Here is a 20,351-nt window from a genome sequence, read left to right as displayed (position 1 = left end):
TCAACATTCCCAGCGTCTTCCGAAAGGTATGAGATGGAACCCTGGAGAAGCTGCGTGGCGATGTGTCTGCTTTAATGCACCACGCAGACACAAACAGGCGCCCTCCTCCCATCTTCAATTCCTTTGACCTCTGCCTGGCCATTGACATAGATCGACTGGTCAGTTAGTTGTCCATCCACAATTTCTTGTCTAAGTGCAAACTCGAATGGCTATTCGATATCGTCATCGCAGGCCCACGCAACACCCATAATAAGACATCACTGAGATAATGACGATGGGAACATTATCAAGGCTGTTTACACGGGCCCAAACCAATCTCACCCTGGAGAATCAATTTGTCTAACCTTATTGAAAAAAAGTAGCTCGGCAAGTTGGAAAGCCTTCCCGACGTTATTTATTTGGAAGACTCGAACAACCAATTTTTCTAACTTTATGTAAAAACACGTTATCTTTTTCCTGGACATGCTCGGTCGGCAAGTTGAAATGCCTGCCCGATTTTCGGCAATCAGAGGAATATTCTCTAGCGTGAATCTAGACCGATCCGCTGATTCCGATCTGTCTGCCTGCCATTTACCCCACCCCCCCCCCCCCCCGCCACTGTGATGTGGTCTGGTCTGGTCTGGTTACGTCTGATTAGGTGCTGGCGGAAATGTGGACCCTCTCACGGGTAGGATCGAGTCTGAGCAACGTGTAGATACTCATAAGCGAAGTCAAATTATTGCATTTTCTGATGCCATTTTAATTCAATTTAATTTTCAAAGTACAATGTATATATAATAGCAAGGGACGCTGAGACAAAGAAATGTTCATATCAAGGAGCTGATGTGAACTGCCCAGGAAAAAAGTTGGCGAGATACGCCGACATCGATTACCTCTACAAGGAGATATTTGAATTATAGTGATTCCTGAATTACCACTGATAGTCCATTAGAGGACTACGGGGGCACTATTCGTCTTCAGGATTAACTGTGACTTCGTCGGTGGCTTCGGTATTTGTCGGTTCGGCTGAAAATGATAAGGGCCGACATGTTTATTGAAGTTGAGCTTACATTTTTCCTAGCTCGTTGTTACCTGATTTCAAGAAGCCGTTTCGGTAGATTGTTTTGGCGACGAAAGTGATCATTAATCACACCACCACTCAACAGTTCATGGATTAGCCTCATAACTAGACACTTTAATGAACCATCTATTGCATTGTCTTAATTCATCAAGATTACACTGAGATAACTAGACGAAGGTGATGTACATTATGGCTTACCTCCACTTCCACTTTCACTTCCGCTTCCCTCACTGACGACGACGATGTTGGGCTCACTTCCGCTTCCACTCCCACCCACACTTCCACTTCCGGGACTTGCTGTGACTTCGTCGGTAGCTTCGGTAGTTGCCGGTTTAGCTTAAAAGGGAAATTCTTACGTTAAAGCAATACTGACTAACTTAATATTCATTTTACAATGAGCTTTGCTAGAGATCTGAAATGACGGAGACTTCAAATGTTCATGAAGAAAAGAAATACAATGAGGACGACGGATTTATATGCCAAACGTTTTAGGCCTAATCTTTTTTAGCTAAACTATTCGTTATCAGGATTAACTGTGACTTCGTCGGTGGCTTCGGTATTTGTCGGTTCGGCTGAAAATGATAAGGGCCGACATGTTTATTGAAGTTGAGCTTACATTTTTCCTAGCTCGTTGTTACCTGATTTCAAGAAGCCGTTTCGGTAGATTGTTTTGGCGACGAAAGTGATCATTAATCACACCACCACTCAACAGTTCATGGATTAGCCTCATAACTAGACACTTTAATGAACCATCTATTGCATTGTCTTAATTCATCAAGATTACACTGAGATAACTAGACGAAGGTGATGTACATTATGGCTTACCTCCACTTCCACTTTCACTTCCGCTTCCCTCACTGACGACGACGATGTTGGGCTCACTTCCGCTTCCACTCCCACCCACACTTCCACTTCCGGGACTTGCTGTGACTTCGTCGGTAGCTTCGGTAGTTGCCGGTTTAGCTTAAAAGGGAAATTCTTACGTTAAAGCAATACTGACTAACTTAATATTCATTTTACAATGAGCTTTGCTAGAGATCTGAAATGACGGAGACTTCAAATGTTCATGAAGAAAAGAAATACAATGAGGACGACGGATTTATATGCCAAACGTTTTAGGCCTAATCTTTTTTAGCTAAACTATTCGTTATCAGGATTAACTGTGACTTCGTCGGTGGCTTCGGTAGTTGTCGGTTCGGCTGAAAATGATAAGGGCCGACATGTCTATTGAAGCTGAGCTTACATTTTTCCTAGCTCGTGGTTACCTGATTTCAAGAAGCCGTTTCGGTAGATTGTTTTGGCGACGAAAGTGATCATTAATCACACCACCACACAACAGTTCATGGATTAGCCTCATAACTAGACACTTTAATGAACCATCTATTGCATTGTCTTAATTCATCAAGATTACACTGAGATAACTAGACGAAGGTGATGTACATTATGGCTTACCTCCACTTCCACTTTCACTTCCGCTTCCCTCACTGACGACGACGATGTTGGGCTCACTTCCGCTTCCACTCCCACCCACACTTCCACTTCCGGGACTTGCTGTGACTTCGTCGGTAGCTTCGGTAGTTGTCGGTTTAGCTTTAAAAGGAAATTCTTACGTTAAAGCAATACTGACTAACTTAATATTCATTTTGAAATGAGCTTTGCTAGAGATCTGAAATGACGGAGACTTCGAAATGTTCATGAAGAAAAGAAATACAATGAGGACGACGGATTTATATGCCAAACGTTTTAGGCCTAATCTTTTTTAGCTAAACTATTCGTTATCAGGATTAACTGTGACTTCGTCGGTGGCTTCGGTAGTTGTCGGTTCGGCTGAAAATGATAAGGGCCGACATGTTTATTGAAGTTGAGCTTACATTTTTCCTAGCTCGTGGTTACCTGATTTAACGAAGCCGTTTCGGTAGATTGTTTTGGCGACTAAAGTGATCATTAATCACACCACCACTCAACAGTTCATGGATTAGCCTCATAACTAGGAACTTTAATGAACCATCTATTGCATTGTCTTAATTTATCAAGATTACACTGAGATAACTAGACGAAGGTGATGTACATTTTGGCTAAATCTAAACGAAGAACTTACAAGAAATTTACCGGGATTTTAGACCTGGGGAAAAAACGATGTTTAAGATCAGAAGAACACGCCTAGGATTATTAGAATAAGTAAATGCAGGCCCTACCTCCGGCACTTGCTAAGCCAGCGGCAGTTGTTGTCGAAACTTCTGTAGTTGTTTTCGCAGCTTCAGCAGTTGTCGTCACAACTTCGGCAGTTGTCGTCGGAACTTCCGCTGCTGTCGTCTCAACTTCGGCAGTTGTCATCTCAACTTCAGCAGTGGTCGTCGCAACTTCGGCAGTTTTCGTCGGAACTTCGGCTGTTGTCGTCTCAACTTCGGCAGTTGTCATCTCAACTTCAGCAGCTGTCGTCGGAACTTCGGTAGTTGTAAGATGAGCTGAAAAATAGAGGCCTTAAATAAAAAATGAGACCGGGGAAATCATGAAAAAGCTCGAAGTTCATTACATTTCTCAATGATCCCTTTAGGAGCATAAATTAAGGGTAAAAATGGTCCTTCAGATTGCAGCTTGTATCTGCGCTATAGTCCATTTACTGAGTGAATCGATACAAAAATTATGCGCTTAACACAATGAATTCGGTCGAGCTACCCACTAGGAAACTTTGGCTGAGCAATCGTTGGCCTTGGAACAATATTAGGTCATCATCTGTGGCATAGTGTGCATCTCTGCACATTGGAAATGCTGTAGTGCATATAAATCATATTCATCTATTTATCATGATCATAATGCGCATATCCTTTAAAACGTTGGAATCCGAGACAATGTCAGGACGCCCTTAACTATAAGGCATAATGATATTGTAGACTATTGTTTACCTCCGGAACAAGCGCCGTCGTGTACTGTTATGTCTCTGATAGCGACGGGACCCCTTTTGTCAGCATGTCTAACACCGCCAAACACGACCTGCAAAATGAATACTGGTTACAATCCTATCCAAATGCATACAAATCAAAATTATAATCTTAGGAACATACTTCTGCCAAAAATGTTCCAGCTATTATGACACAGGCAAAACTTTCTGTTAAAAAATCTATATAGAAATTTATGTAAAGATTCTGTATAGAAGCTCTAGGTAAATAGACTCTATAGAGGAAATTTTATTTATTTACTTTGTAAAGTAATTTCTATAGATTCTATATATGTATATCCTATATTGATTATTTGAAGTAATTTATATATAGATTCTATATAGGAATTTTCTATAAAGATTCTAGACAGAATCTATATAAATTCTATACAGAAAACTTCCGATATTGATTTTTTAAAGTAATAACTGGTTACCATTATGTGCACGTGAGTATAGCCGATCAACATCAGTTTGAAATAAATTGCATACAGATGCATGCTGTACTTTTTCGCCAAGGTATTGACAGAGTTTTCCGGGAGAGAAACGAAAATTACTGTTCGTGGTAAAATGTGATATATCAATATCACCTTAAACATCTTATCTGAAAGTGAAATTGATTAGCACATTGGAACAGCCGGGTCCACAAACCTGGGATAGGACTTGAATGCTCGACTCTAATTCATCCATGAGCCATGTTCTGAAGTTGTACAAATTTTTTTCTCAAAAGACAGACAAAACGACAGCCCGACAGACAACCTGACCAGAATTAATATGGTTCCCAGACCGGGAACTATAACAAAATGATAACAACCTTATCCCTGAACTCTTAACACGCCCAGTTATTAACTAGGCGTGTTATTAACTTTTTTTATAAACTTTTTCGCAATTGTCGCGGGTATGCTATTCGGTACTCGACAAGCTCAGATGGATTTTTATAGGACCTCAATAAAATATCATTTTTTACGCTTATCCGGCACTAAACAAGTACATCTAGTCAAATAATTGGCGGAGTGAAGCAAAAAAGCAACAATAGGCGAATAGGAGTGATAGCTATTGAATAGGCTCTGCAGATCCAGGGTGCGAAAACGACTCATTGATTATGGCGCGCGCCTGCAATCTACTCCACGGATCGCGGAGGAGGTGAAACATGATTGCAGCATTTGTTGGCAGTCGCGGAATGAAAAAAACAGCATCACCTCACCAATATAGTCTAGTTTACTCCACATAGTTTCGGAACTGAGCAGGAGTCTAATTGGAGTTACACAAACCAATTTATAATTACCTTGTACTTTCCTTTTACTGTCATTGGAATAGTTGTATTCTTCCAGCTTTTCCCACTGCCACCGCCCTCCGCCCAAATCGCTGCTCCAATGGCTCCACCTATCTTCAAGGAAACTGTCAGATTCCTGTCAGCTGGTTGGATCCGGTATTCGAACTTGAGACATTTCACACCTTTGGCATTGATTGTAAGCGTGAACAGCCTGCGTTGTTTCAATTTCGGACATGCACAAAGCTTCGATTCCGACGCCTTTGCTGTGTAATAAAGACTACATTACAAGTGGGTTTTAACGGCCGGGCAGGACCTTTAGCATTGCTCATACAATTACAAGCTACAATATAGCACTACTTTAAATGAAATTTTGCATTTATAGCACATATGATATTATACCACGATTAACAAACCTCAAAAGAGCCCATCGAACTTTGTATTGATGTAGATATACGGAACCCTACCGGCAGAACATATCGGCGAGTTGACGGCCAAGACAACCAACAGAAGAGGGACCAACGTGAACATCTTTTTATACGCGACAGACCTTATCAAAACTATGAAAAAGGGAAAAGCAGATAAAGTGAGATAAAAGCAGACTAAAGTGAGATAAAGCTTGCATTAATTATAAATTCTAAATGATTTTTTTTCAAACATCACGGTTTTGAAGCAATTTTTTTTAAATAATATTATAATCACGATGCACCCGATTTAGCGAACAGCTGACAGATGCTTACGAAATTAATGATTTGTTGCAAACATGATGGCCACAGCTTGGAATATTTTCGACACAACATCGGTGCAACAAGCAACATAATGTCCGTGACAGATGGTGCTCGATATTAGGGGTGACATAAGAAGCTTTGTTTAAACTGCCCAAAAGTATTCGCTACTGATAGGGGGGGGGGGGGGGGGGGGGTGAATTACGTAGACAAAAACAAAATTACGGGGTATCCAGCTCGTATTAAAGAGATCCAGTCGTGGCACAAGTCGTAATTTAGGCTAGCTGAACGTGGTAAAATAACTAAATTGGTGATTACTTCTTAAGCAGCTCATTGCCAATGGTGATATCTCCATCATTGTTTCAGAAAGCCAGCCAGAGAATCCGTCCATCAATGAAATAATTGCCACAGAAAAGTATGTCAGTGGCTACGCCTGTGAAGGAAATGAGCCAACTGGAGCTGTCGCAGATATCTTAATAATCTGCATAATCAACTACCTGAGGGGAACGCGAAACTGCTAACATTTATCAATGGAAGCTTATTCCCGCCTTAGGTTTTAACCGGGTCTTTCAAAACTCCCAATTTTTATAAGCGTTTCCTTTAAGGGAAGCTTCTACAATACCGTTGCGCTTATAATAGTCGCCCGTCGAGGTTATACATTTAGCGGAGCAGGTTTTGCAAGTGATTGGGATAATAATTGAAACTTGGTGTGATCACCACGGAGAATCAAAAGCCTGTACTCCGGGTATTGTGTACCAAGTCCAGGTTCCGTGTCATCTGGTATTCCAGAATTCTGAGTCCCTCAATGGTTTTCTCGCGAAAATGGCTCTTCCACGGCATACCTAAATATGGTAGTATTTAACTGACGCGTACATTCGGATCTAGAGCCACCGGGGCTGCTATGGACTGATTTCAAGCACCATGTCTCTGCTTGGACGGCGTGACGAAGCAAAATATCATAAAGCAAGCATTAACAACAAAAGCTTTTCACGTATTGCAGCCTATCGGACGGATCCTTTAATGAGAAACTTCAACGATTGTGCTACCCAATTAAGATCCCGATATCTGAATACAGAAGTTGAATCAGAACCTTATCGCGTCTTGAACAGCAAGGGAGCGCTGTTTTTCTGGACGCGCAATCGAGGGACTCGGAATTCAGGAATACGAGATGACTCGGAAACTGGATTTGGCACGTAATGTCCGGAGTTCATGATTATCCGTGGTAGTGAAGGTAGCTTTGGAAATCCGCCAGAAATATCATTTATGTATTACTTTCGTTTTCGCGATACGACCTAATTTTTGGCCGCCAGGTGGTCATCATTGAAATCAGTTCCTTGCCATTTAAAAGTCAATCGTTGCATAAACTTTAGTGACTATATTTTGTTGAGCAATGTAAACACCTCATTTTTCATAAATTTCCGCTCTTACGAATTTTTTTATCTCACGTGTGAAATGTGTGTTTGGGGTGGTCCCCTATCACAGCCAAAATTTCATTTTAAGTAAAAATGACATTCTGTTATAGACACATAAACTGCACTGCATACAGATATCATAAAACTGGCCATTTTGTCATCAAATTCCAGTCTGATTATCTTTCATGTCATCAGACTGATGAACAGAATCAAACCGAAATCAAAGATCGCCAATAATCTTAGAAGAAATCAATATTTGCTACCAAGGGTTTTGTTTTTTGAATGCTTTAAATTCGATATGTTGGGAATAATATTTTTGGGAAAAAAACTATGATGTGTTCATGATAATAATTTTACAGATTTCAACACTGGCCTTCGTATTTGAGCATGCAATGAGATGTCGTATAAGACATTCTGGATTTTCAAAAAATCACTAAAAACGTTTTGTTTTGGGTTATAAAAAATGCACTTTTTTTCTATAATAAAAAACGTGTTAAACCACATATCGCCCAAGTTTTGAAAAGGCGACACGTGTGGCATTATGACTCTAGAGTCTCTCATATAGTCGCACAAAGTAACACGGTTTAAAGGTTCACTCAAACAATAAAGTTGTCGCGTAATTTGCAAATTATCTTTTCAGTAGAGTGTAAAGCTATTATTCAACCTTCGATCTTCGGTTTTGCGGGCTTTAGATAAGTTTTGGTTCTAGAAATGATGCGTAAAAAACAGGATAACTGAAGAAAATGGTAATGTGTTCACTCACCGTGAATGGTACACAGAACTATTAAAAGGATTCAGCAATAGATGATGTTAGAAATCGAAAAGCGCTCAGAAAATATATTTACGTGGGTATCGACGAATTAAATGCTGGCAAAACAGTGTCGGAGTGGGAAACCATGATCTAACCTGGGCCCTGGTTTTATAAGGACTACTCCTACCAGCTGTTGCCCATCTGATTTCATGACTAGTCATATCAGCTGGCTCGGGTTTTACCGAAAAAAGGTTTTGCACTGATTGCCCAGACCACCAAATAATGCACTTACCGCTGGTCAAAGCCTAGTTCATACTCCGACGCACGACCGCCGGCGACCGACGCACGATCAAATTCTCGACGCCGACGTCGTGGTGTTGATTCATACTTTCGCGTGCGACGGCGATGGCCATCGGCGTCCGGACGCGCGTTCGGTCGGCGTGCGATATTAAAGAGTTCAACAAATTTGAACTCTCTGCGTCCGATCGCGGCGTCGTACCAATGAATGATCACTTTTCTGGTCATGGGACCAAGGACTCATGTTTATGCATATTTTCAAAGGCGCCTAGTTCAAACTGGAAAGACGGGGAATGGGAATTGATTACGTCGTTTTACGCTTGAGCTTCCTCACATAACGAAGTTAAAATGTCGGACGCAGAAGAGCTACTAATATGTGAAGTAAAACGTTACATACATATCTCGTCGGTGGCGTTTCCTTCGCATCCTGTAGAGGACAGCCATTGCCTGGACATTTAAAATAAGCAGTGCGTCCTCCTCCTCCATTTTGACGTGGCAGAATGGTATAATCGCGCGAGCATTCATAGTCACGCGATACGACGCCTACAAAATCGTGCGATGGCATAGGCGACCGACGCAGGACGCTGCGTTCGACTCCGGCGATGGTCGTGCGTCGGAGTATGAATCCACCTTGAGGCAGCATACCAGGCCTATATGAACATCTGCAAAGAGGCAAGTCCAGATTTTGTAATGAAATACATGTAGAGCCTTTAAAGGGACAACTTGCATGGGCGTGAGATTTACCTAGCCAGGACCGGAGGATACGCCAGTAGGAGGCTTTTTCCGACTAATTAACGGCTTCTCTAACTTTTTCCTGATTTATCCGACATTTATCCGACATTGTCCGACTTTTCTCCGACTTTGTCCAAAAGATAGGATTTCCAGAAAACATGTGAAAAATACTAACTAGGGCTTCCCCAAATAGGCCAATAAAGATCAAAGGCCTCAATTGAATAGGATTGATGAGGTGTGATGCACACACCCAGAGTGACTCTAAGTGTGAATAGTAATTAGCTCATCTCCTTGGACCCTTTTCATGTGATGTAACAATTCAAGAAGTTGAATATAAAAACAACTGTTTTACCAATGGTATTCAACATACATGTATGAATTGGTCTGTATCATGCATGTAAATGCTGAGAACTTCCTGCTATAGGTGGCGCTTGGATCTTACTGGAAGTTAAGTTGTTGTTAAAGGGTAATGTGGCGCTTGACTAGGCTGACCTCGCGCTGTAAATTGGTATCTAAAGGGGTATCTTAATGGAAATTGTTGTTAAAGGGTAATGATGCCGTGAACTTCCTGCTATAGTAGGCACTTGACTCGGCTGACCTCACGCTGTATCATTTAAAGGGGCATCTTCCTGGAAGTTATGTTGTTGTTATAAGGGTAATGATGCTGTGAACTTCCTGCTATAGGTGGCGCTTGACTAGGCAGACCTCACGCTGTATTTCGGTCGATCAAAATATTACTAGTATCTTGGGCGATCGAAATATTATCGCAGGCGATCGAGTTAAATCAACATGGATACCACCGTGAAAAGTCTATTCCATCTCCAACTTAGTCAAGCTGAAATGTGCTCGGTTCTCGTCCAGAGATTCGATTATAATATAAGTGAATGGCAATTACGTAGAGTTTTTTCAAGGCTTCGTTTGTATAGGCAATTTCTGATTTAGATTTAGATGTGGTCGACTTTGTGAGCGGAGAGCTAGCTAAATCGGGACAGCTTCTTGGCTACAGGTGCATGTACTTGAAGTGCATTACCATGTAGTTAAGTGGTCAGCAAAGAAGCTGTTTAAATAATTCTGAAGCATCTAGACCCAGAGGGTGTTGGGTTGAGAAGGCGCAGGAGACTTGTGAGAAGGAGGTATCGTGTAAAGGGGCCCAATTACATGTATGTATGGCACCTTGATCGCTATGATAAACTGAAGCCATTTGGTGTCTGTATACATGGCTGCGTTGACCGGTTTTCAAGGCACATTTCGTGGCTTGAAGCATATAAAACGAACAGGGATCCCGCCATCAGAGGCGGTTACTTCATCAACACACTTGAAGATCAAAAGGGTTGCCGAAAGATCATTCGAGCCGACCGTGGAACGGAAAATGGGCATGCGGAACACATGCAAACGTTTCTTCGAGACAACAACGTAAACGATCCTCATGAACGCTATTTTCAGTATGGAAAAAGTACTTCATATCAGCGTATTGAGTCATTTTGGGGGATTCTGCGAAAACAAAATGCTGAACATTGGATCGCCTTACTTCAAAGGGACTGGAAGAACAAGGCCATTTCAGTGGCGACTAGAAAGACAAGGAGGTGGAACGATTCTGCTTCATGAATCTGATGCAGGTAACGATTTACAGCGTAAAACCAGGTCGAGCGGTAAGGCGTCACCATTAAAGAACAAAGACAATGTTACAACCCTAGGCATCCAAATATCGACGACATCAACTAGTTCGTCAAGTTCGTCAAGTACTATGTCACCACTGGTCTGTCACCAACCTTATCCTAACGGACCAAGGAACTAAGAAACAGGCGGCTGAGACTTCAAATCTAATTAATAAGTTTTAATGATAAACTGAGCTCGTAACTACTTACACATTTCTACAGATCATAATTCCAAGCAAAACACTTACGCACACCGATATCTCCCTCATGATCACCTCCTGAAGCACACTCGCAAAAAAGCGTTAAACAGTAGGCCCAACAGGCTCGCTCGTGAGGCCATTGGTTACAAGAGCCCGATAGAGTTGTCCCCTGAACGGGACAGTTCTAGTGTTCCCACTGCACCGGTCTAGTATGGATATAATAGGGTATTGTGTCGGTTACAACATTGGTAATATTATGAAATATGGCTCGAATTAACACCAAGTCCATTTCAGTATTACTGACAACGGGCTGTTACGGTACAATTATCATGGATGTATAGGCCTATTTGTATGCAAACCTGTACGTCCTTACATTTGCCTGGTGTTACCGAAAGCGGTAAAAATGGAAAACCCAGCTCTCCTTGCCATGGCATATACCATCAACTGTGTGAGTTAGCCCAGGCCATTTTTTCGATCGTGGTAACTGAAGACAAGTTTGGGGACATTTATAGTGGATTATTTCAGAGGTTCTATGTCCGTCGGACTGGCAGAGACATTTACGGCGATTTAATGAGGAAGCCCCGGCTTTTTTGGACGGTCACTGGAATTACCCCAGATGAGTTTGATACTATTTTTGTTGAGATCAGAGATGCAATTCTTCCAGGACGTCGTGGACAGGCCTTGACACCAAGAAATATACTTCTGCTTTTCCTGATATGGATGCGACAATATCCCTCCTATGGACTGCTGTCTCTCATTTTTGATGTCAATGAACAGTATATACAGAATATAATCACTCCCATGATTCCGCTAATGGCAGTTACATCATATCATCGATATGTCAGATGGCCAAACAGAGAAGAATGGCGCCAGATGACCCCACTAGCAGGGAACTCTTGAGCGATTGTTGATGGCACACCCCATCTAATCCGCAGACCATGGAAAGGGAACCTTCAGCGACTATATTACTCGGGGCATCGAAAGACCCATGTATTCAACAACCAGGTGGTTGTTGATGCGGACAACTACGTCATTTGTTGCCGACCAGGATATCTTGGATCAACCACGGACTCATTGTCGTTCAGGTAACTTTTTAATATAATTTTCGCAAAGACCCCAAAACGCCAACGCGATCTCAAGCATTTTGTTCGGTGCTCGCATCGAACAACGGGGATCATAACTGTGATAGAGGCAGCAGCACAGAGTAATCAGTCCTATATAATGGATGTATTTTGTGTGGGAAATTGATATGGACTTGAATGTCCCTTTCAATTCAATAATGTTAACAACTTTAAGCAGCGACACCTGTTGAGGAATTGAGTTAGGTTCCTCATTGGCTAAAATGCCAGACCCGGCATCTGTGAATATACATTTTTTAGATATCTAATGACAGAACCAAATCCGCGATTGTCAAAAGTAATGATACAGAACACCATCCTAACTTTTGAATAATCTGATTAATGTTTTTCAGGTTGATGCACCCATTTAATGTTCCCGAGGGTGTTAATGTCCTAGCAGATCAGGGTTATCCCAACGAGGCGCCCCTACTTGTGACAGCCCGACAACATGGACGAGAAGTTCGTGCTGCAAGAGTGAGAGTAGAACACGCGTTGCATGATATAAAGATCTTCCGTTCAGCAGGAGTTCGTTGCCGTCACCGACGCAAGACAATTCCATCGATTTTTGGATGTACCTCTGCCCTAAGGAATAGGCGACGAGCTGCACTGCGAGTGAAGAATGTTCTACTTGGTTGAATCCTGTGGAATGTGGTAGCGGTATGTATAGTCTAAAGATGCAGCAACCAAGTTTGGACAGAAACATAGTAGCATACAATTGATAACAATAAAGAAACAAGGATTGTTGTTTTTCAAGAAGATATTTCTTTTATCCCATAAAATATACAGTAAGGCAAAGCTACATGATTAAAATCATAGCAAACTTTTGTTATATGTATTTTTAGCTCCTAGCACTGTATATTCAATCAGGCAGTATATATTTCTACCACAAATTCAATTTCTGAATATTCATTCTCTGCCATAGAATTGACCAGTAGATAAAGTTTATGAAAGATTCTCATCACCATCTTCCCTTCCAGCATCCAACCTCCTGAAGTAGCGTGTCATCAGGCCAGACAACTCCCGATTGTTGTCAAGCCTTTCCTGGAATTGACGCATTAACTGCTGCAGTGGGATTTGGTTCTGGACCTGCAGTTGCCGTAACCCTCCTCTGGAAATGGACAGTGATAGATAGATTGAAAACTTTCTAGAAACACATCACTCTGCTGTTCATTGTTTCATGATTTATCTCTTTGTACTTTATAACTGTGAATATATTGCTGAAGTATGCTTTTAATTCGGAAATATGCTTTGACGTTTTTGTATGGAAAGACCTAGATCTTAATTTCCAAAAATGGTAAATACCGATAGGCTAATGAAAAAATAACAAGGAACAAAAACGTTTCTATAATAAACTCACCTTGGAACTTGGTTTTGGGCATCAGGATTCGCTGGACCTGGTTCCTCTTCATCTGGTGGTGGATTTTGTGGGTCATTTTGTCCATTGTTTGCTTGACCTGGTTGTGGTTCGTCTTCAGGCAGATTATTGTCTTGGTCATCATCCTGGTCATCGAGAGGTCTGGCGACGGTGTCTGATGCCTCTCTTGCCTCTGCGTTTACCATGAGATCCTGAAAATAGCATTTTTCGTTTCACACAAATTTTTTAAAATCATGCAGCAGCCAATGTAGATACTGTAAAGTATTAATTGTGACAACTGTAAAGTATTGAAATTGTGAGAAAATTGTATTTGAAACTAACATGAAGAACAATGAAAAAACAAAGCAAGTACTTAAAAAATGGACAGATGTGAAGTTTTATCTACCTGCAATGCTTGGGGATTGATGACATTCTCCAGGTCATATGCAAACCTGGCATCCCTACGATTGGGATCAGGGGGAAGATGTCCTGCAACTGCATCTCTCTGCGCGATTCGGCGTCTGACACTCTTCAACCTGTTTCTGATTGGCTGGAGATTTCCTGAGGCATCAATACGCCGAGCATGGGGAGTCAGTTGTTCGGTCAGGTGCGCTGCGATCCTTGCTGCATCATTACCAAATTCTTGTGTTACTTCTTGGTTTGCACGAATTTCAGCTTCAGTGACCCTGTCCGCTCGAGCCATCATGAATGAATGCTACAATCACAGTTCCAGGCACTGTACTTTCTGCACCACACTGTTCGAAACAATAGCTGGACTGTTCCGGAATGTTCCAGCACAGTTTTTGCTTTGGTCATCCAACCATGGTATTCAATAGAATTTTTTAGATTGGACACCCAAGCCTAGACTATCATGATCAGTTGTGGTTGACTTAAGAAGGCGAGTGAATTCAAACAATAGACCTAGTGATTCTAGGCCTAACTGAGAACTGTAATTGAGATGTGGTAATGATGGCCATGTCATACCGCGTGGTTATGGTGTGGTTATGGCTATGTTTATTCGTGCAATAGATCTGTAATCTACCCTGGCACAGTAGGAACATTGAACTGTCCCGTTCAGGGGACAACTCTATTAAAAGGAGGTGCGGGATGAACAGCGGGCGAGTGCCCATGGTCAACTGTCCTGATATGTTCCATGGCTAAAATACATTGCATTGTCACAATCATCTTAATTGCATAAAAGTGTGGACGTGCAAATCATGTTCACATTACGTCATGTTTATTTGAAGTGACAGTAACAACATAGTGTCATCAAAAGAATAACCAATAATCAAGGCCCTAATAAAAACCACAGACATTCGTAAGAGGCCATATCCCTAGTTCAGTGTATTACGCATACCAGATCATCCCGGGATTCGTGTTATTATAATAACCTGTTTCTCTGGACGCAAGGACCCAACGCGCCGCGTAGCGGCAAAATAGCAAAGCTGGCGAAACATTTATAAAGGGTCACCTAGACGCAAGGGCCCAAAGCGCCGCGTAGCGGCAAAAAAGCGAAGCTGGCGAAACATTTATAACGGGTCACCGTCACTTATTATTGGACTTATAGCGCATTTACGAGGTTGCAACTATTTTGCTTTATAGTGTCACCAGGAAAGAAAAGCATGCGACCTAACGCCGATCTATTTGTATAAAGTGATAATTGGAAGGTATATAGCAGGAAATATCAATAAAATAATCATTCCATGTCGTCTTTTGAGGGCATTTTTGATTGTAAAAAATATATGTGTACGTCACCGGAGTCTCTGCAATGATAATTTTATCACAGCAGTCTCGCGCAAGTAGAAGTTCTTTACCTATTAGTTCTTCACTTAGTCTCAATGTCTGGCGCAAAGCCAGACAGTTTCCATTACGATTTCACTACGATGTTTGACAAGAAGGAGCAGTGCGCGAGATATGCTAATGAGCAGACTTCCCTCGCTTGAGTTTCGGAAGAATGTTCCATATCGCGCTAAGCTGACCACTGCTGACCATGACAGGCGTGCATTGGACTGGTACAGGTTGGAACTGAACATTGAATATGCTGGTGGTGACGCTTTCTGATTGAGAAGTTGGTCGTGACTGATGCAGTATCCTTGGACTTGTCCACAGCATCGTTCAATCATTGCTCTCTGAACTGGGTTCATTTTGTACTTACCCAAATACTGAGACCAAATGCCTGTTGACTGTGCTTTAAGAGAGACTGGCGCCATGCCTAGTCTCTCTTAAAGCACAGTCAACAGACACCAACCCCCTCAGACTCGGAAACCACAAACGCCCAACCCTTCCTGCTACCTTAATACTTCTGGACGCAAGGGCCCAACGCGCCGCGTAGCGGCAAAAAAGCGAAGCTGGCGAAACATTTATAACGGGTCACCGTCACTTATTATTGGACTTATAGCGCATTTACGGGGTTGCAACTATTTTGCTTTATAGTGTCACCAGGAAAGAAAAGCATGCGACCTAACGCCGATCTATTTGTATAAAGTGATAATTGGAAGGTATATAGTAGGAAATATCAATAAAATAATCATTCCATGTCGTCTTTTGAGGGCATTTTTGATTGTAAAAAATATATGTGTACGTCACCGTAGTCTCTGCAATGATAATTTTATCAGAGCAGTCTCACGCAAGTAGAAGTTCTTTACCTATTAGTTCTTCACTTATTAGTCTCAACGTCTGGCGCAAAGCCAGACGTTTTCCATTACGATTTCACTAGGATGTTTGACAAGAAGGAGCAGTGCGCGAGATATGCTAATGAGCAGACTTCCCTCGCTTGAGTTTCTGAAGAATGTTCCATATCGCGCTAAGCTCATCACTGCTGATTATGACAGGCGTGCAACGGTAGGTATCTGCTCCCCAACTTCCACCCTAATACGGTACAATAAGTTACCATTTGATGGGAATGGGACAATGCCCTCACTGTGTATGGAGTCATAGGGATAAGAAGACATTATTCATTAGTGTTGGTACAAGTGATTTTGCCCAAAAAGCATGCGCATTCAAAAAACAAAATATGCAAGGTATCACGTACATGACCATGACGACGTGCAGAAAGTACACTGGCCAGTGCATACCCTATGGCTATGTACTAGTAAACATGGTAAACATGGTAAACATGAACAACATCATTATTCATCGGCAGTTCATTTTACTCCGAGCTTTTCCTGAAACATATAGCCATGATGATTAGGCCTACCATGTACCATGACCAATAACAGTGTACTGTATCACCCAGCATACCATTGCCCTTTAAGAGGTTAGAGAGACCGGCCGGTGGCGCCCCAATTTGTAATGGCTTTGCCATTGTGGCGTTTTGTAGAACTACTTGTTCTGTTACGTGCTGTGTACGTTTTTCCGACATGTTTTGATTCCGATGATTAAAACCTGTTAAACAACATCCTGCGATTCGATCTTCTCTTCAATCAGATCACGAGGCCGTTGACCAGGAGGTCAATACATTGGCTGACTCCGGCAGGACTTTCGAATTGTTGTGAATTTACGAGGAAAATGGGTTATTTTCGAAATTCCAAAATCCAAAAAAAAATGAACTGGGCTATATAGCGCCCTGCATGTGCATTGCATGCTGCATGTTTAGTTAGTTATGTCGTGACTGTAGTGTACATTAGCAGTAAAAGTACACGTTCGTTTTAATACACACAGACACTGTGGAAGTTGTGTATATCATGATATAGTTTTACAGACTCTGCTTAGTGCATGTTATGGAGCATGATGACAACGGGAACTAACCCTGACATTGTTTGAAGAATGAAATGAGGATTTTGCTGTGTGGACATAGCTTCATTAGGAGATACAGGAGTGAGTATCTCCTCCCACAGATTCCCCACTGGTATCATCGTGGCCTTTCGACGGACTTTTCAAGTTGTTTCAGCCTTCCAGGCAATCTGTCTGTTTACGTTAGTGGCCAAGGAGGCTTGGTCTTTGATTGCCGCGGAATAGACTTTGTGACGGACACAATTGAATATATTCGGCCGCATGTATTGTTGTTGGAGGTTGGCACTAATGACATTTGCGATGGAGTGTCCCCAGAGTGCCTGGTGCAGAGTATAACTCGGGTGTGCGAGGAGATTTTGCGGTCGACGACTGTGCGTTACATTGTGTTGTGTCAGGTGGTTCGCAGGAGGCGCACGCGTAGATGCCCGTCAGACCAGTTTGAGAGAAATAGACTTGAAGTAAATTTCTTGTTGCAGCGCCTGGCTAGGCGGAACCAGCGCATTTATACCGTTCGCCATGACAGATCGATTCTCGTGAACCTCCATTCCTCCATCTCGCGGGACGATATCCATGTGACTACAGGCCGTGGTCTTACGCTTTATCACTTCAGTATCAGAAGGGCACTGTCGGTGGCCCTTGACATGTTGGATAGAATTTACTACCAGTACTAAGCTGTGTTTCGGATCCATAGACCATGGTTAGATTGCTTGCTAGTCTGGTGCTAATTGACTGTACCTGACAATCTGAGTGAATTTATCTGCGCCCTGGATTGAGATGATGTCATCAGAGAACCCGACAGAATTCGACATGTGATCGATATTGGAGCAGAAAGACTAATAACTGGCTATAATACATTTTTGCATATTTGTAGGTGGCGACCCCTTCTTTTCTTTGTTTAATTTTCCTACAATGTTGTAACCTTGTATTTTTGCAGTTGAATGCATTTCACGTGTTTCATTGTCTCATGTTGCATTTATTTTCAGGGTACATGCATAAGTTTATAAAATAAATAGATTTGTAAGCTGAACTAATGGTACATGTAATATATATGTACATGTAATATATATGTTTTTGCTATTGGGTGTCATTTGGTTTTGCTGATTAGAGCAATTTTGATGTGCATTTATCTGTTTTACTTTTCAGGTGGTACATACATGTATTGAATTATTGTTATACCAAGCTGCCATTTTCATTCATAAGGTGTTCTTCATACTTTTGCCAGGTGTGATTATGAATGTTGTGTATTTGGTGTGTCACTCTGCAGTGGATTTGGTATTGTTTCTTTTGCACGTGTATGCCATAGTGCTTGTGTATATTACATGTACCAGTGAAATATGGCTGAGCCAAACATGCAAGAGGGTATGGCTTTGAGAGGGAGACAACTACCGGGGGCTGTGCCCATTGTAGCCCCACGTGCTCGCCCGGAGACACCTGATCGGCCTCTCCCGTCAAGTAGGTCCCCGACCAGTAATTCTAGTCTTGGTCCTCCTACCCTTAGTCTTATTCACTCTTCTGCGCGGAAAGTGGTGGACTTCTTTGGTGGGATTAGGCGCAGCTTAAACCATGCATTTTCTTTGGTGATGGAGGATCCTGACCAGACATCATATGAACACTTGACGATGGAGGAGACGCAACCAGTGGGGTCAGGAGTTCAGATTCCCCGAACCTCAACCCCTTGGGAGGATACACCCAGTAGGCCCAGCGCAGATAGGAACGTGTCTGGTCAACGAAGCGATCTTAACCAGATAACGCCGAGGCATGATGTGGCAACCCAGGCCACTTCACCTGAACCGGAGACGTCCCCTCCAGTAAACAATATTACGGAAAGAGTCTCTGTACCTAGCAAGGAGGAATATGAACGCATGCTTGTGCTGACTGGATTGTCACCAGTCGCCAACCAATCAAGACCATCAGACCCAACACCAGTCGATCCTGAGCCTGTGTTGGAACATCCGAATCATTTGCCCACTCATAGTCCTCAGCTAACTGGATTGTCGCCAGTTGCTGACCACTCAAACTCATCAGAATCTGTTCCAACCGTGGTGAATAATTATTCCAATTGCTCGTTCGAGTCCTCTTCATCAACACGCGGAAAGAAGACTCCCAAGGTCCCGGCCTACGATGACACCAAGCTGGACATCGAGGCCTACTTAGCTAACTTCGAGGCGATGACCGTAGAATGGACCCCCGAGGAGAAGTTGGCCTTACTAAGGGCCAAACTAACAGGGAAAGCAGCAAAGATCCTTGCTGCTCTTGACCTAAGTGGTTCACCAGTTACCTTTAAAGTTTTAGTGGCACAGCTTGAACGTCATTATGTAGGCGAACGCTCGGAGTGGGTAGCAAAATTACGTGATGTTCGACGAGAGGATGATGAAAGCCTGGATGACCTTGCCTTTCGGATCAGGCTATATAGCAGGCGTGCCTATGGATGCCTGCAGAAGGATCTAGGACTACAGCTGTACCTCGCCCTACGTGATGGCCCGCTAGGGGATAAGCTGTTTGAGGTCAAGGACCAGGAAATGGTGGAGGTGTTGAAAAGAGCTAAGAGTTATGAGGTCCATCTCTTGGCCTTGAATCAACCCACCGTGGGACAAAGTGTTGCAAGTGCTGGCCCATCTGCCCCAGTGCAGGGCGAAACGTCTGGAAATACCCAGGGTTATACCCGTGGTAGAGGAAGAGGCACACGTGGAAGAGGCCAACAGAGATATGGATCGCAAGACAGACGTGTTGCTGGGCAGGAGAGACGCTGCTTCATATGCAGGTCAGCTGACCATATGTGGAGGGAGTGCCCACGTGGAACAGCCCACTTTACAGGCAATACACCATCAGTTGGGAGTGAGCAGGGAAATTTAAACCAATAGGCCGTGCTCCCTTACATGGAGCCGAGGAGCATGGCAAGGATAATGGGAGGGAATTTGTTGGCTCCAAGGAAAGGATGTTTATCAACACCTACTTAAATGGTGTTCCTTCTTGTTTCTTGCTCGATTCTGGTGCCAGTTGTTCATTTTTGTCCTTAGCTGCTTATCATAGGATACCCAAGAAGTTTAGACCACCTCTCCAGAAGCACAGAGCTGATATTCTGATGGCTGATGGTGAATCACATCTTAATATAT

The 20,351-nt window shown here is 42.6% G+C and overlaps 1 protein-coding gene across 4 annotated transcripts in view; it reads right to left on the bottom strand.

Annotated features, from left to right (window-relative positions):
* Positions 1 to 717: 717 nt before the first annotated feature.
* LOC135503040 (uncharacterized) overlaps positions 718 to 20,351 on the bottom strand; it is a 31,030-nt gene continuing 11,396 nt past the window's right edge. The window contains exons 1-9 of one of the 4 annotated variants that reach the window (XM_064796317.1): positions 8,245 to 8,277; positions 5,730 to 5,822; positions 5,278 to 5,528; positions 3,964 to 4,051; positions 3,256 to 3,540; positions 2,513 to 2,650; positions 1,886 to 2,023; positions 1,259 to 1,396; positions 718 to 1,005 (exon numbers count right to left, since the gene is read on the bottom strand). In XM_064796317.1, the coding sequence (XP_064652387.1) occupies positions 947 to 1,005; positions 1,259 to 1,396; positions 1,886 to 2,023; positions 2,513 to 2,650; positions 3,256 to 3,540; positions 3,964 to 4,051; positions 5,278 to 5,528; positions 5,730 to 5,793 (1,161 nt within the window). In that variant the 5' untranslated portion in view covers positions 5,794 to 5,822; positions 8,245 to 8,277 and the 3' untranslated portion in view covers positions 718 to 946. Of the gene's footprint in view, positions 1,006 to 1,258; positions 1,397 to 1,885; positions 2,024 to 2,512; positions 2,651 to 3,255; positions 3,541 to 3,963; positions 4,052 to 5,277; positions 5,529 to 5,729; positions 5,823 to 8,162; positions 8,278 to 20,351 lie in introns of those variants that run through there. The other 3 variants (XM_064796318.1, XM_064796314.1, XM_064796315.1) reach the window with 3 other exon arrangements.

The sequence above is a fragment of the Lineus longissimus genome, chromosome 19 (genome assembly GCF_910592395.1).
Source record: "Lineus longissimus chromosome 19, tnLinLong1.2, whole genome shotgun sequence".
Taxonomy (NCBI): Eukaryota; Metazoa; Nemertea; class Pilidiophora; order Heteronemertea; family Lineidae; genus Lineus; species Lineus longissimus.
This window is presented reverse-complemented; position numbering and strand designations above follow the sequence as displayed.